General features: G+C 40.3%; 1 protein-coding gene and 1 long non-coding RNA gene across 7 annotated transcripts in view; one reads left to right on the top strand and one right to left on the bottom strand.

The window, feature by feature from the left end:
* Nucleotides 1–10,488, top strand: part of LUC7L2 (LUC7 like 2, pre-mRNA splicing factor) — a 56,431-nt gene extending 45,943 nt beyond the window's left edge. For all 6 annotated transcript variants that reach the window (XM_055591065.1, XM_055591069.1, XM_055591068.1 and 3 more), the window contains 3 exons: nucleotides 1,830–1,859; nucleotides 5,465–5,656; nucleotides 9,498–10,488. In XM_055591065.1, the coding sequence (XP_055447040.1) occupies nucleotides 1,830–1,859; nucleotides 5,465–5,656; nucleotides 9,498–9,675 (400 nt within the window). In that variant the 3' untranslated portion in view covers nucleotides 9,676–10,488. The remainder of the gene's footprint in view (nucleotides 1–1,829; nucleotides 1,860–5,464; nucleotides 5,657–9,497) is intronic.
* LOC129659568 (uncharacterized) lies at nucleotides 10,432–11,508 on the bottom strand. Its single transcript, XR_008718123.1, has 2 exons — nucleotides 11,178–11,508; nucleotides 10,432–10,703 (listed from the first exon to the last, which is right to left on the bottom strand). It is a non-coding gene; the product is annotated as an uncharacterized LOC129659568 (long non-coding RNA).
* Between the last annotated feature and the right edge of the window lie 4,832 nt (nucleotides 11,509–16,340).

Below are 16,340 nucleotides of genomic sequence, written 5' to 3' on the forward strand. Positions count from 1 at the left end.
TTTAAATCTGTTTCACTGATTATTTTACATGTTACTTTGATTCTCTATTTCTTCAATTTAGAAGCTATAAACTGTTAAAACTTTTATTAATTTAATAATAGCTAAATGTGCACAGTTCTTTTTATATTGGTATATTGATAAAATCAGGATTCTTCATATTTAGAACGTGTGCATGTTCTGGATCATTGTTACCCATTGGCAGCATGTTGTGTGATAACATGTTTAAAAACTTAAACAATTTTCAGATGGAGGGATGTGCCAGAAAAGATCTACCTATCATTCTAACTTACAGTGTTTCCTTAATGGTATTATATTGCTCTGAAATTTAAATAGCTTCTCTTCAGTAGATGTTCCTAAGTTAATTAAAACCTTTGATAATATGTGACTCAGCTATGTCAACTTCCTCCAAGCTTTGAGATTGTTACATGCAATCTATTTCAAGACACTTAAACTGACTTCATTTTTGTTACATGGCTTGTAACAGGTAATCTTTTTGCACTTTGATGACAAAAATGAAACAAAGCTATATATGGACATGTTCCTGTTTAGAGGAAGTACTTTTATTCTTCCATGGATATATTTTCTTCATTTACTAGTAAATTTTACCCTAGAGCTTTATCCCTGTTCTCTTTTGTGTATACTGAGTTTCCATGGAAATAGCACCCAGTATTGTAATATTTAAGATAATACAAATGGAATTTGAATCTCAGTTTAAGTTAAAATTCAACAGAATATACTGCCACTAATACAAATTATACATCTGAGATGACAGCCAAATAATAAAAATAATTCTTTGCAGGACTACATTTTCACATCTGTCAGAGATGAAAGTACATCACATCTTATTCTTCTAATGCCACATTTCTTTTAATATTGGTTATGAAATGTTAACACTATTTCAGAAATGTTTAAAAAAAATTTTTTTAAACTATCTGTGAACTTGAAGGACCCTAAAGTATGGAAGATGAGGAAATTACTAGTAAGTATAAAATTATACACAAAAAGGGGTTCCAACTATGGTGTTGAAAGGATAATGATAAAAATTATCATCACTTTACTGGATGCTTACTGTGTGCCCGATACTGTGCTAATAAGACTTCCTGTATTTATTTATCTATTACTTGAAAGCTCCCGGTGAGTTTTTTTATTATTATTCCTCTTTTCAAATGGCAAACTAAGCTGCAGGAAGATACATAATCTGCCCAGGCCACACAGATAGTGAGTGATGAAAACAGTGATGGCTTATATGAGGTTCAGTCCACATTCATGTTCCAACCAAGCTATATACACTCCACTAAAAAAAACCCTTTGACTTCCTGGTAACCGTAATACTTGCTCTTACTATCTGTTGAGCTTTAATTGTGTGCTGGGCAACACGAAGAGTACTTTGTATCGGAGAATTGTGTGTCGTATTAAGAAACATTGTAAGATTGAATTGAGTGTTCTAGGGGTTATTGTATGCGATGATAATTCCAGAGTATGTGTCCCTCAGAAGTTCTGTTCTAAGAGGGAAAGACGAAATGACAGATGTAAATAACAAAGAATTCTTTCCAGGTTGGGAGGTGGTTTTTGGAGAATTAGTGAATTGCATTGTGTTTTAAGTCTTCTAAGAGCATATTCTAAGAGCCAGCCTAGGTAAGGGATGTGCCAGAGTGAGAAAGTCTGTAAAGTTTGTGGTGCTTTTTGGGAAAATTTGTGTATACACACATGTGCCTTATATTTATAAAATTAATATAAAAATTAGAAATGGGAATGTAATTTTAATAGCACATTGTACCTTTTCTTCCTTATTTATAGTTATTTTTCTAAAAACAGAATTCTTTTTTTAGGTCTCGCTCACATAGCAAGAATCCTAAAAGGTAGGTATTATACAAGATAAGTGGTGAAGCTGTGTTTTCTGAGGGTAGTGAATGAGAATTTATTAGTTCTCTTAATTCTTTTGTAGTGCGTATTTGAGCAGTGTCATTTGAGAAGTTGGTCAGAAGATACTCATGAGCTACAGTTTAATTTTATCAGTAAATTATATACAGTGCCCTGAAGTTAACAGGGAAAGCTAAAAATATTTCAGAATATTTCATTAAAATCTTATTTAGAAGCTGAGTATACATGTGACAAGATTTTTTTTTAAAAAATCAGTTTGGGTGGTACATCTAAGAAACACATTCTAAGAGGTTGTATCTGTTCAAAATACAAATAAATAGTTGGATATGTTTTGAATGAGGGAATCCATGGTGAGTTAATTAAGGGAAACGAAAACGTTAGTTTGCACCCAAGCTAGACTTGGGCTTTATTACTTCTCCCTTTGCACAGGGATCACATAAAGCTTTAATGGGGCATTTTACATCCATAAAAGAGGAAGAGGAGAAGACTTAATTTTGATCTTTGGCCCTAGTATTGGTGGACTTTTTGAAGCTTTTTCCCCAAATTCTTCCATTGCTCTCACTCAAATCACATCTTTTTGAAACCTACGTATTCTTGACTTTAAAGAATAAGAGCATCTGCTGTTATGAAAGCAAAACCTTGTGTTTCTATTAAACGTCCCTTAATACTTTTTAGTATTTTTTTTTAGTACTAAGTACTACTTAGTACTTTTTTTTGGTGGCAGGGAGAGGGTTCCCTTGTAGCTCAGTTGGTAAAGAATCCGCCTGCAGTGCAAGAGACCTGGGTTTAATCCCTGAGTCCGGGATTTCCCCTGGAGAAGAAAATGGCAACCCACTCCAGTATCCTTGCCTGGAAAATCTCATGGACAGAGGAGCCTGGTGGGCTGCAGTCCATGGGGTCACAAAGAGTTGGGCATGACTGAGCGACTAACACTTACTTAGTACTTTTTAGCATCTTTCAGTGGTATTTCTGCATAAAACACTAAAAAACTAAGACATTAGTCAGGACCAGTTGTATCAGCTAATTTATATGGTTGTGAGTTTCTCAGTCCAGGATGAGAAGTAGAAATATTAAATGATGATGATTTTTTTACTGATTGGTTACTGCAGGCTTGTCCCTTCGTTGGAGAGAAATTTAAACTCTTTGTACACAGAACATCCTTAGATATTCAGGCTAGAAATTTAATTTCTGCTACCCTAGTCCAAACCACTTTTTACCTCGCTATTTACAGTAGCCTTTTAACAAGTCTCTTAATTTCTGTTCATGTCCACGTCCCTTTTTGGCCTCAATCTTTTTTTTACACATTAGCTAAAATGTATTCTTTAAAAAGTGGACTAAAGCAAATCAGCCCTGTCTTCAAACCTTCTAAAGGTATTCCGTTTCACTCAGGAGAAGTTGAAATCCTCACCATGGTTTTTAAGTAGAGTGATCAATCTGCCCTAGGAGAGTTACAGTTTATTTCTTATCTCAGCATGTTTATTAGTAGCTCCCTCTTTTCCTCTGTATAATTTAATACTGAAAGCATCCTGATTTGAATGACAAAGTCATTCAGGTCAAGCAGGTCATCCTGCTTATTAGACTCCTGATATTACTCCCCCTTGCTAATCTCATGACAGCCAGAAGGGTTTCTTTCATTCCTGTGAACTTTCTCCCCCTCAGGCCTTTGCACCGGAGTTCCCTCTACCTGACGCATTCTTCTCTGTGCTCCCTGATTAGCTGATAAACCTTTTCCTGCCTATTCTGTATAAAAGAAGACCACCTAATTTCACTCTCCTTTTTTACTCTTCTGTCATGTCCTTACTACCTGACCTATATTTCATTTGCTGCCTACATGTCTGGAGGCCTCTTTCTGGACTTTAAGTACCATGAGGTTAAGGACTGTGCTGTGTGGGCTGCTCAGTCTCCCTAGGACCTGGAACATGCAGTAGGCACCCAGTAAATGTTTTTACCAGGCAGTTATTGTCAAGTAAAATGAAATATGCCTTGGGGAAATAATTTGTTACAATAGCTCAGAGTGAGTGATAAAAGAAAATACCATTTGATAAAAACACATGGACTGGATTTTCTCTTTTCCCTTTGTTTCTTCTCAGAAATACTCAATTGTGGAAACACTGTATTCAGCTGCGATTGATACTAGATCCATAGTAGATGCCTTTCTTTCTAATGTTGATAGAAGCTGAATACTTTTAAACCGTAACAAAGTAATCATTTGAAAATAAACCCAGTTTATAAATTACCCGAATAATGTGCTTTTGAACTTACTGTAATCAGATTACGAGAAAATAGTTCATTATTTACACACCATGTGATAAGTTTACCTATTTAAGTTTGCAGGTTGATTTTTCAGTAAATTTTTATGTTGTGCAACTGTCACAATCAAGTTTAAAACATTTCCATCACTCTTAACAATATTCTGGAGAAGGCGATGACCCCACTCCAGTACTCTTGCCTGGAAAATCCCATGGACGGAGGAGCCTGGTGGGCTGCAGTCCATAGGGTCGCTAGGAGTCGGACACGACTGAGCAATTCACTTCCACTCTTCACTTTCATGCACTGGAGAAGGAAATGGCAACCCACTCCACTGTTCTTGCCTGGAGCATCCCAGGGACGGGGGAGCCTGGTGGGCTGACGTCTCTGGGGTCGCACAGAGTCGGACACGACTGAGCGACTTCACTTTCACTTTTCAGTTTCATGCATTGGAGAAGGAAGTGGCAACCCACTCCAGTGTTCTTGCCTGGAGAATCCCAGGGACAGCGGAGCCTGGTGGGCTGCCGTCTCTGGGGTCGCACAGAGTCGGACATGACTGAAGCGACTTAGCAGCAGTAACAATATTCATTCATTTCTTCCCATTGTTCCCCAAATGTTTTATATCCTCTAGATATGTTGTCCCCACCCTGACCATATACACAATACATAAATTAGTTTGTAACCCAATAGAGGCTACAGAAGTGTTTTTCCTTCTCTGTATGCCTACATACTTGTTGTAAATTATTATTATTATTTTGAAGTTCAAGTCAAGTTCTCTAAAATGATTTATGCATGTAATCTTTTTCTTCCCAATAAATTATGTACTACTTGCAGAGAGAACTGTCTTAACTGTTTTGATTACACTGACAAGACACATTGTGGGCATTTATTTTGATGTTCATACAACCTTTCCAATTCAGCGAGTTAAAACTTACCCTAAACAATATTCTTTCTCATGTGTCTCTTCCCTTCTGTCCATGTTTACCAGGTACATACTTTGTTTCTAAAGTATACTAAAAATCATAGTTAAATCCGTAGAGATTTAAAATTAAATCCATAAAACATCTAGGTAATATAGTCCTTGGCATGTAGTAGTATTATAGATTGTTTCCTTCATTTAAAAAAATATTCCTAATGTAAATTTATACAACACTGACCTGGGAACTGTATATTTCAAAATTCTAGTATGTAGTTATTTAATATACCAGCAGTTTATTTCATTGTAGATTTAGCTGATTTGAAATAGTACTGGCATTAAGTTTCTCTATAAAGAGTAGGCTTTAGTAAATGAGAAACTTAAGTGACAATGAAACTAAAAACTAAATATCTTTTATAGATCCAGGTCCAGGGAGCATCGCAGACATCGGTCTCGCTCCATGTCACGAGAACGGAAAAGGAGAACTCGATCCAAATCCCGGGAGAAACGCCATCGCCACAGGTCCCGCTCCAGCAGCCGTAGTCGGAGCCGCAGCCACCAGAGAAGTGGGCACAGTTCTAGAGACAGGAGCAGAGAGCGATCGAGGAGGAGGTACTGAGGTCCATAGGAGGATATGGAACTACCTTTACAGTTTAGACTTGGAATACTAGTGGTTTGAACTTGCATCTGGTAATTTGTACACATTTGTGTGTGAGTGTATAACTTTTTTTTTCCTGATTATATGGGTAGTTCAGAAAGAATATACTTAAGAGCCAGAGTAAGAAATTGGAGGTTATTGCTTTTCTCTGGTTAGTGTGTCTTGGGGAAAAGTACTTTATGGGCAAATAATTTTAGGTACCAGTACTGTGAGAGCTTCTCCAGTATGTATTGGTAAATTAGGGACTCTGAGAAGTCCTTTTGTTAAGAGTTGTTTGACTTACTGTTTTCTAAACTTCCTGGAGCTGGTGTACTTTTTCAGAGCAGATGCATTCAGTATATTCTTGTTTATTCCGCACTATAGGTATGCAATGTTATATACAGTTAGCTTGGCAGGGCAGGTTCAGAATTTTAAGGAAGTTAGACATCACTGGCATGAAAATTCAAAACATGCAGGGAGGGCAGACCCAGGCTGAGGTATGTTTAAGGACTTGGTTTGACAAAGGACAAAGGATTAGAATGTGATGGAGCCTTTGCACTCATGGTCTGTATAGACCAAGCTCCCCAAACTTCTCAGGTCCCATCATGGCCCTTGAGCCAGGTCATTTCTAAGGAACAGAAACATTTTTTTGAGTGCCTAGTATCTACTAATCTCAAGCTTTCTATGGATTATTACTCCACATAAAACCTGTGATAAATTTTTAACAGCTTTCTGCAGATTCCTTTTTTTTTATTTTTGGCGCCTTAGCCAGCCATTCCCTGAAACTGCTCACAGACTGAGTTGGATATGATAGGCCCTTTTATTTATTCTTTATTTTCTTGCCTTGTTCCAAGTAGGTTCCCACCCCCTCCTCCAGCTTTACTGAGGTGTAATTGACAAAGTTGTAAGATATTTAAAGTGTACATTGTGGTGATTTGCTATACAGGTACATTGTGAAAGGATTCCTCCCATCTAGTTAACACATCCATCACCTCACATATATTTTTGTTGTTTTTGGTGAGAACATTTATGTTCTACTCTTAGAAAACCAAGTAGTTTTTCTACTGCACTAGGCCTGGTAAAATATATATATTTGAGCAACTTTATTCAAGTGAATTAGGACATAGGACTAATATTTTGACAATAATGAGGTTGACCTAAGCGCTAAACTGGAATCAGAGTAAACAGTATGGGCGTTTAGTGCTAGTGCTAAGTCGCTTCAGTTGTGTCCGACTCTGTGCGACCCTAGGGATAGTAGCCCGCCAGGCGCCTCTGTCCCTGGGATTCTCCAGGCAAGAATACTGGAGTGGGTTGCCATTTTCTTCTTCAGGGAATCTTCCCGACCCACGGACCGAACCTGCATCTCTTATATCTCCTTTGTTGGCAGGCAGGTTCTTTACTGCTAGCGCCACCTGGGAGTTTAGATGAGGGAAATATCAGAGTAATTTTAAAAGATAGCTTCAGGGAGTAGCCTAAAGCCTAAAATAGAGTAGGTGTAATTTGAATAGATAAAACCGGGTAGGAAAGAGATATTTTAGATATTACAGGCACATGCAGAGAATGAGCTGGGAATTTGTGAATTTTTAAGGGACAGAGTTGTTCCTAGTGCGCTTCTAGGTCCCTTATCTCATATCCTTATAACTAGGCACACAGTACAGTGCCCAGAAAAATACATCTTAAAAAATTCTCTGTGACTCTTACCTACATTGTAAATTTTAAGAATCATCTTGCTGGTTGGTAGAAGGTCTAGATAATTTCTCTTGTCACCTTGGCCCCCTGTCATTGTTTTGTATCTCTGCACTCTTAAATGTTGTCATTGGTGGTGGGGATGGCGGGATAGGCATGAAGTCTCCCTCTTCCGGGACCCAGTCTCTAATGTTTCCTGCGTTTATGAAGATATATAGGAAATTTGACCACCATGCTACCTGACATCCCTCATCCAATATTTTCAGCATATTGTTCATAAAGAAGATTATTTTTGTAGAAGTATTTTTTCCTCAAGAACACTTCTAATCTTGATACTCAGATTACTATCTCAAAGCAGTATTTTGTTTTTTGCCGAAAATGAGCAATTGCTATTGAAATCTACTTGATATAAAAGAGAATATCAAGGTATTGCTACATAGTACCAGTTTTAATTTCAAAGTAAAAATCCCAGTTAAAGGTCTTTTATGACTTGGCTTTCTTCTGCTTCAACTGTGAAGTATTGGCCTCAGTAGAGTCTGCTTGTGGCTTTTGCTGGGAACTTCCACCCTTGGTAAACGAGGACCATGTGCATTTTTCTGCTGTGTTCAGGTGCATACAGTGCAGACTTCAGAGTCAGACTACTTGGATGAAAAGGGCCTTGGCCAAATTATCTAGTTACCCCTCCTGTCTCTCCTTATCTACTTAGTAGAAGAGTAGCTGTTTCATCAGAATTACTGGTATACTGAGTAGAAATTGCTTCTGTACAGGACATTGTAACCTCTGGCAAAATGTTAGTTGATACTCATCTCATAGTTTGTCATCATTTCTCTGGGCTTAGTACATGTCCTTATTCTTAGGCAGCATCTCAGTCTTCTTTCTCCATATTCCATTCCTACAAAGACATGGGTAGGATGTGTGGAGTGATTTAACACATCATTTTAAATTAAGCTTATTAAAACCTTAATTCAGTAGAATGCTCAAAGTTGACATTTAATCTTTCAACCTTTCTGGTTTAGTCTTTTTAAACGATATTTCTACAGCTGCCTAGTATAGTAGTGTTTTTTTCCCCTTGCCTTAGTAGTTGAAAGTATTACTTCATCAGGCTTCAGATCCTAATTCTGAGCATGGATTAAGTGAGATAATTATGTAAAAGTACCATGTCACCTGTAAAGAACCAAATAAATATGATATGTTCCTAATTTATTCTAGATGTTGAAGGTATAGAAGATTCCATATTAATTCTAATCCCCTAGTGTCCTTTGGTTTTCCTTCTGATTGAATCTCTGGTATGAGCTTATATTTACCTTTCTTATTGGCTGGGTATGGGAATGGAAAGGTGGTATTAAGAAACAGTCACGTTAATCAAGATTGATTATAGTGTGATCACCTGTCTTTTATTCTGTTTTTTTTTTTTTCTTTTGGTTGAATGAGCTAACTCAGGAGGAATAAAGCAGAGTTTTAAAATAATTGATGGTTACCATTCATATGGTAAAGCCATATCATTGAGTAGTTCTCTTACCTAAGTTGAACGTTGGCAAACGGTTGCCTGCAGGCCAGATCTGGTCCATTGGCCTGTTTTTATACAGCCAGGGAGCTATGGATGATGGTTTTTATATTGCTAAGGAATTGACAAAGGGAAGAGGAAGAATATACCACACTTACATGACCTGTAACACCTAAAATCTTTACATCTCTGGCCAGACAGCAAAGAAAAATTAGTTCCTGACACCTATCATAAGTCAGTGCTTTCCATCTAATTTGGAATGTACATTCTGTTTTTAAAATGTTGGATAACATTTTTAAGGGTATTATATTGTATATTTTCATATTAAATACATTTGCTGTGAGCTGGAGAAGCTTTAGGGTTGCCTCTGAGATAATGAGACTGTCTTGGAAATCATTATTTTGGCTTACAGTTTTTTACCCTTAGCTCTTTGTTTTCACCCATCTCCTTATTTAGTCCCCTTAGCAAAATACAGTAGTACTCTTTTTCTGTCAGAAAACTGACTCCTCTTTCTTGGTTGTATTCTGTGTATCTTCAGCTAATCAGTACCTTAATATTTATCCGATTCTTTCATTTGGGTTTTGGGTTTCCCAACACATTTTGCTCCTCAAATTAATATTTTTCAGATCCTCAAAAGAAAGATTCAGAGACCAAGACTTAGCATCACGTGACAGAGACAGGAATTCAAGAGACAGATCACCTCGTGACAGAGATCGAAAAGATAAGAAGCGGTCCTATGAGAGCGCTAATGGCAGATCAGAAGACAGGAGGAGCTCTGAAGAGCGCGAAGCAGGGGAGATATAATTAGATGTGTACATATCCTCAATCCTTAAGCTTCTTCTGGAGTTACATACTATTGTTTAGTTTACAGCTGTTCGGGGTGGCACAGTGAGCAGTTCCAGACACCGATCCAGCTAGGCTAGGTGTACAGCATCTAACTCAGTCTGTACTTGTTTTCTTTGATGAAGCCTAAAACTACATCCATAGTTTCTGGTGAACCTGTAATACACTTCTGAAAGTCCAGTTTTATATAATAAGACACAGATGTCTTTATTCTTTCTAGTAGGACTGATAGTGGGTGAATTGTGTTACATGCCTTGGGATTTTTTGAACATTTGTAAAATGCTGTCTTCCTCTGTAGTCCCAAACAACAGCGACTTTGGGTATTTCTTTTTAATCCTTCTTCCTTTGACTCTATATCCCCTGACACTTCTACCCTCTAGTGGTAAGAGAAAGGGGTACAAGGAAGCAATATAACTTCTGTTCTAAGGTTCTATTCCCATTATTAATTACTAGCTGATTACAGTTCAAAACATTTATACTGGAATGTGTGCTGGAGAAATTCAAAATATGAGGCGTTTTGTTTGTCTAACGGTGCCTATTTTAGAGTTGGAAGTTGAACAGCTGTTGCATTACATACTTTGCTTTTTTATTGAAATTTTGAAATCAAACATGTCTTGATTTTTCTGTTCTTCTTGAATAGCTACATTCAGGATGTTTTGAGATGGGGGTGGGGGCAGGGACTTTCATAAGCACTTGTTTTATTTTGTGTGTGTGGAGTACAAAGATGACACCCTTATTGTAAAAAATAATAAAGTGAAAGAATCACCACCACCATCATTAAACTGTAACTTGTCTAGTAAACTGTCACTAGAGCTGTTTGCGGTGGCCATTTCTATTCTGTTATTCTAGTGCCTTACTGTGCAAGGCACCAAAGGAAAGAAATGTATACTTACAGAGATTCAAGCTGAATTGTTGCTCCACCTGGGCCCTTGCTGATTATATTCCAGCTGCTTCAGGACTGTAACAACCACTGTAGAGAAGGACCAGACCTGCAGAAGAAATTGGGTTTGTTTTGTTTTTCTTCACATTAAACAAACCAAAATAAAAACATGGTGTAACCAGTGTAAAGAGACTTAACGATTTCTGCATTGAAAAGCTGTATATCCACTCATGTTGAAACAGTAGTTAAACTTGTGATTCTAGAAAAGCTGAGAAATATATTAAGTAATATAAGGATCTGTGAGTATAACTTTAGATCCTTTCAAGGATCACATCTCTCAGGTTAGGCTGTGGCACAGCTGAGAATCTTTGGAATCTTGATCCAGCACAATATGCTGTACTGATATTCTGGGGGAAGAAAGTTCTTGTCTGTTTTTCCTATCCAAAAAGAAGCTGTTAACATCCATTATTCATTATACTTCAATTGCTGGTATTCAGATTTTCCCCGGTATAAATAAGGCAATACAAAGTTGTTCTGTTTTTTCTTTAGCCGTTGTAATTTGAAAATGAAAATAAGGTCTCACCTTCAGCAGAGTTAGGGAAGGCAGGAGAGGGCTGAGAACAGAGGTTTGGTGGCAGAGGCTGACTTGGAGGGCCAGGCATGGGACTGCCAGTGGAGTGAGTAGTGCTGGGGCCACAGGTGAGCAGGACTTGGGTAATTGGGGCAGCAGGTGTTCTGAACTTCAAGGTGGGCCTCCATGTTTTCCAGGTGTCAGCAGAGACCAGGATGTCAGAGGTTTGGGGTCTACAAATACACCAAGGGTCAAACCAAACCGACAGCTTAACAGGGTTCAGGCTGCAAGTAAGGCATTCAGACTCGCAGAACTGGGCTCTCGGTCGAGGATTCAGCCAAGTGAAGCCTTGTAGGAAGCGCCCACACCTGAATCTGCTGATACTGCTCTGGGAGAGGCTTCTAGGGTCACTCCTGTACCTGGGTACTGCTGACTGCTTGTAACAGAAGACCCAGCTCCATCAGCCTTATACAAGGAGATCACTCAAAACTCACCTGCTTGAGTTCCATGTGGCAGCTCCATTCTCAGGGTAGCACCAGATAACCCAGATGAACTGTTCCCAAACCAGCTTCATCTTGCCTGACACACAGGGAACCAAAATGCTGAAATGCCAAGGTTTAAGGCAAAAGAGGGTTTCTTGGCAAGTCAGCTGAGTGAGGAGATGGGAGAACAGATCTTAAACCGGCCACCCCAAAGGTGTCAGAGTATTGATAGGATGATGAGTTATGAAGCAGGGCAGCATGCCTTGCCTTGGAAGAATTGACATTGTTAAAATACCCATTCTGCACAAAGCATTCTGCAGGTTCAGTGTTCTGTCAAATTACTCATGATGTTTCTCACAGAACTAGAACAGTCCTAAAATTATATGGAACCATAAAAGATCAAGACAGATGGAGTAGAAGGTTGGTTTTTGTTTGGTTGCTTGGGGTTTTTGGGGGTTTTTTGGCTGCACTGGATGGCTCTTGGGGTCTTAACTCAGCGACGAGGGATCAGACCCAGGCCCCCTGCAGTGGTAGCGTGGAGTCTTAACCACTGGACCGCCAGGGAATTCCCTGTAAGCTTTTATGAACAAAGCCCTATTGTATAGCACAGAGAACTGCATTCAATACCCTATGATAAACCATAATGGAAAAGTATTAAATATGTATGTATAACCAGATCACTTTGCTATACAGCAGTAATTAACACAACATTGTAAATCAGCAGTACTTCAATAAAAAGAAGCAGGGAGGTGTGGGGTGCACGGGGAAAGGTGATTGGAAAATGTGCAGGGGTCATTCTGCACTAGTGGAACTAAGCTACAGGCCTCTGCAGGTTGGAAAGGTCACCAGGCAGGTGTCTGAGCGTGCTCCGCTGGAGGTGGGTTGGGGGTGGTTCTCGCCAGCCTTAACCAGTTCACTCGCACCAGGTGCGGTTGGGACTCCCAAGTGCCCGGGAAGGAGCCCAGCCAGCCATCTTAGTGTTCAGGCTCCTGGCCTCCTAGGAAAATACAGATGTTAACCGCGAGCAGTGAGGCAGGTAAAGCAGATTTGACTAATCCTCATGCACCATTTCAGCCCACTGCATCTTTGGATCATTCTTCAATCTTTTATTTAAGTGTTAAAAATTTAGTTTTTTGACTGTACCACACGGCTCTGGGAGCTTAGTTCCCTGAATAAGGATCAAACTCGTTTCTCCTGCAGTGGACACGCATTTTCTTAACCACTCATCCATTGAGAAAGTCCCTTGTTCCTTAGTCTTGAGGAAGGAATGGCAGCGCCCACTCTGAATACTTTTTGCTGATAAGGGGTGTGTAGACCTAACAAGGACTTAGTAATGAGGCTATTAGCACTCATTTGAAAATACTCTTACTCCTGATTTCAAGTTAACATTTTGACCCCAGTAAGCAAACGGCACCTATGTGCCAGCTGTCACAGCATTTATAGGCCAAAGTTGGTCATCAAAAAGATGTACCTTGGTGGGGAGGGGAGGGCAAAGCACACAAAATGTAAGTGCGAGACATACTGATAAACTTCACACATCAAGTCAGGGGTCAGTGGCTTACTTTGACCTAAAGTGCCTCAGTTGTTAACCAGTTTAACTGAAACACTTAGATACTAAATATGGAAGGGACATGGGCTGGGAAGATTAAGTATGATCGCTACAATATTCTGACCAAGTGGACTCTTAAAGGGGAAAGACACCCAGGGTTATTTGAGGACACAAGGAGAGGACCAAGTTTCAGCTTCCGGGGGACTGGAAATTGGGTTGATTAATCCAACCCGACCTTAAGATCTGAGGGCTCTTTTCCTAAGTGTCAGTGAAGGCAGAGGTGGTGGAAAATTGCTGACAGGCATAACTAAGGGGTCAGCATGATCAAATATATAGAAAGGTTTGGAGTAACATATCCAACAGCTAGAGAGAGTACCTGCTTTTGCCAGAGTCTGAGAAATCCTAATCATTGTTCTTCCAAGCCCAGGAGGTCAAAAGAACAGTCATTCTGGTAACCTAACAAGTTATTAAAGGAACTTACCTTCTGAAGAGTTTTGTTTAACCAAAGCCAGCACTGCAGCAGTCTTGTTCACCTGAGTTTCCTTCTCACAGCTTCTTTCTGGAAAGCAACTTAAGATCTACTAGGGCCTCACTTGCCCATTCAGAGAAGTCAGTGTCAGGGCTATGGAACCAGACAAGGTTTGGATGACCTTGGGCAAGGTTTGTTTCCCTTCTGCAGCAGGGTCTCTCTTTCCCATTGTGTTCCTCAGAAGGTCTAGTCCAGCATCAGAAGGTCTAGTCCAGCAAGGATGGCACTGGTCTTCTAGATGTTTACGCTTCTAAGATTTCAGGGTAGAGGTTCATTATCTCCTCCTCTAAGAGTTTCCTGGGGAACTTATGCCTGCCAATACAGGGGACACCGGATCAATCCCTGGTCTGGGAATATTCCACGTGCCACAGAGCACATAGCTGCTTCGGGGAGGCACTAGTCCAGGCACCAGTTAGATCCTTGGCACTTTCCCTGACAAGGGCCCTGGTTCAATCCCAGGTTGGGGAATAAAGATCCCACAAGCTATGTGACTAAAAAAAAGAAAAATGGTAGCTGCTTCACATGAATCCTCCCCATCTGATGGTCTAGAGACTGGAGACCAGCCTTTTCAAAATTTCTCCAGACGCCTTAGTTATGAACATAGTGTCAAAGCTAGATATTTGAAACAGAGTAAGTGGCCCCCATATTGATCAGAAAGTCCAAAAATTGATTTCTTACTGTCCTAGTCCTGTGAGGTTCTATATGCTGGAAATTGATGGACTTGGCAGGACTTAGGGGAGCCCTTGGGTTCCTTGGTCTCTATCATTCTCAGCTATCTCAGCCATCTGATGTGCCACTTGTCTTATTATCTTCTTCCAGAGTCTTCCATAGGACGGCACAATCTTTTCTGGGGTCCCTCCTATTTGAAATATGCACAGTGGTGGGGGGGGGTGTCTTTTTTTTTTTTTGGTTGTGCTATGTGGCATATAGGATCTTAGTTCTCTGACCAAGAATCAAGCCCACACCCCCTGCAGTGGAAGTGTGGAGTCTTAACCACTGGATCGCCAGGGAAGTCCCAGAGGTCTCACTATTGGTTGCCCCATTCACATAGAAGCCTGGGGCCTCCTACCTTTTGCCAAGTCCCTTGTAGGGTCTTCACCCTGGTTCAGCTCTTCCCTCTGTGAAGACAGAGTGGCCTGTTTCATTCTCTTGTTCTCTTCTGAGCCTGCCCTGCCATTAGAAACTGCAGGCAATCTCAACAGGTTAAGACATAGGCATTCCAAGAGCATCTTCCATTTTTTGTGTATGGTAGAAGTGGGGGTGGGGTGGGGCACTCTGACCAATAAGTTTTATTAACCACCTTTAAGTTCTCTGGGGCCTCAGGGTCTGTATCTGTATAATGCCTCTAAGCTTTGAAGACCCTCATTTGGGTTCTGTTTATCTCTTGTACTTTTTAAAGCTTCTTCATTTGCGCATCCCTCTTTGAATCAATCTCAAGTTTTGGCCTATCCCCAGCATTCACATCCCACTTATCATCCGCTGTTGACATAGCCATACTCACAGCCTCCCACGCCGGCTTGTCAGGGCTACATAACTGCCTCCTCACGAGTTTTATCCAGCACCATTCTGCGATCTTCTGAAATGAGAAGGGTATTGAATGAAATTCTGAACATATGCCCAGGTCGGATTTGAAGTTAAAAAAATTTTTTTTTTTTTTTTTTTTTTAACGAAAAAAGAATTCTTCCATTCTCTCTGCTTCATCTCTATAAGTTGGCATATTGTTCTTCCAATTAAATCTGAAGTTGAAAGTGAGACTGGACCCAGATCATCCCCATCAGCTGCCCGGTCTCAGCATTCACATCCCCAGTGGGGACTTGCCTTGTTGGACGCTGCCCCACCTGAGTTTGCATAGCTCCCTGGCCCAGTCAAGTGACAGGTATGAGAAGGGCGAGATCACTCCTGTGGGCCCCTCAGAGACCGGAGGGCCCCAAGCCTGAGGCTGTGCTCAGACAGTGGAAAGAGCAGCAGCCGCCTCGCGTAGGATGAACAGCAGATCCCCCTTTACATTAGGATTAAGCAAAACAGGTTTCTCTGCCTTCCCTTCCTGTTGGACCATGACCTGACATCTTTGCACAGGTTTATTCTGATTCAGTCACTGTACCTAAGGTACTTCATCCCATTTTTCTTCCCATTTACAAAGTAAATCCAGTTGCAGAGGGATATTGTAAATGCAGGATCCATTTACAGGCCATTTTGCTCAGGAATCTACAGGATATTGTGGTCCTGCTGTGTTACCAAAATTACCATCACTTTCTTTTCCATGGATTCATACCTGAAAGTCTCCCAATTTTGGAAAATGCAGCCTAGAGGGCTGCAAGGGGGAACTGAGTACTTCCCGTTTTGAAGGGGCTTTGCTTCCAGGTGGTCTCAGTAATGAAGTCTTTCTAAGGGTCCTTGCTGCCATTACCAAGCTCAATCCCCAAGTGTCAATTTTATTATTTACTTATTTTTGGCTGGGCTGGGTCTTCATTGCTGCACGCATGGGTTTTCTCTAGTTGCAGAGAGCGGGAGTTACTGTATGTTGTGGTTCACAGGCTTCTCATTGCGGTGACTTCTCCAGTTGCGGAGCACAGGCTGTGGGGTGCTCAGGCTTCATTGCTCCATGGCATGTAGGA

Source organism: Bubalus kerabau, chromosome 8, assembly GCF_029407905.1.
Source record: "Bubalus kerabau isolate K-KA32 ecotype Philippines breed swamp buffalo chromosome 8, PCC_UOA_SB_1v2, whole genome shotgun sequence".
Taxonomy (NCBI): Eukaryota; Metazoa; Chordata; class Mammalia; order Artiodactyla; family Bovidae; genus Bubalus; species Bubalus kerabau.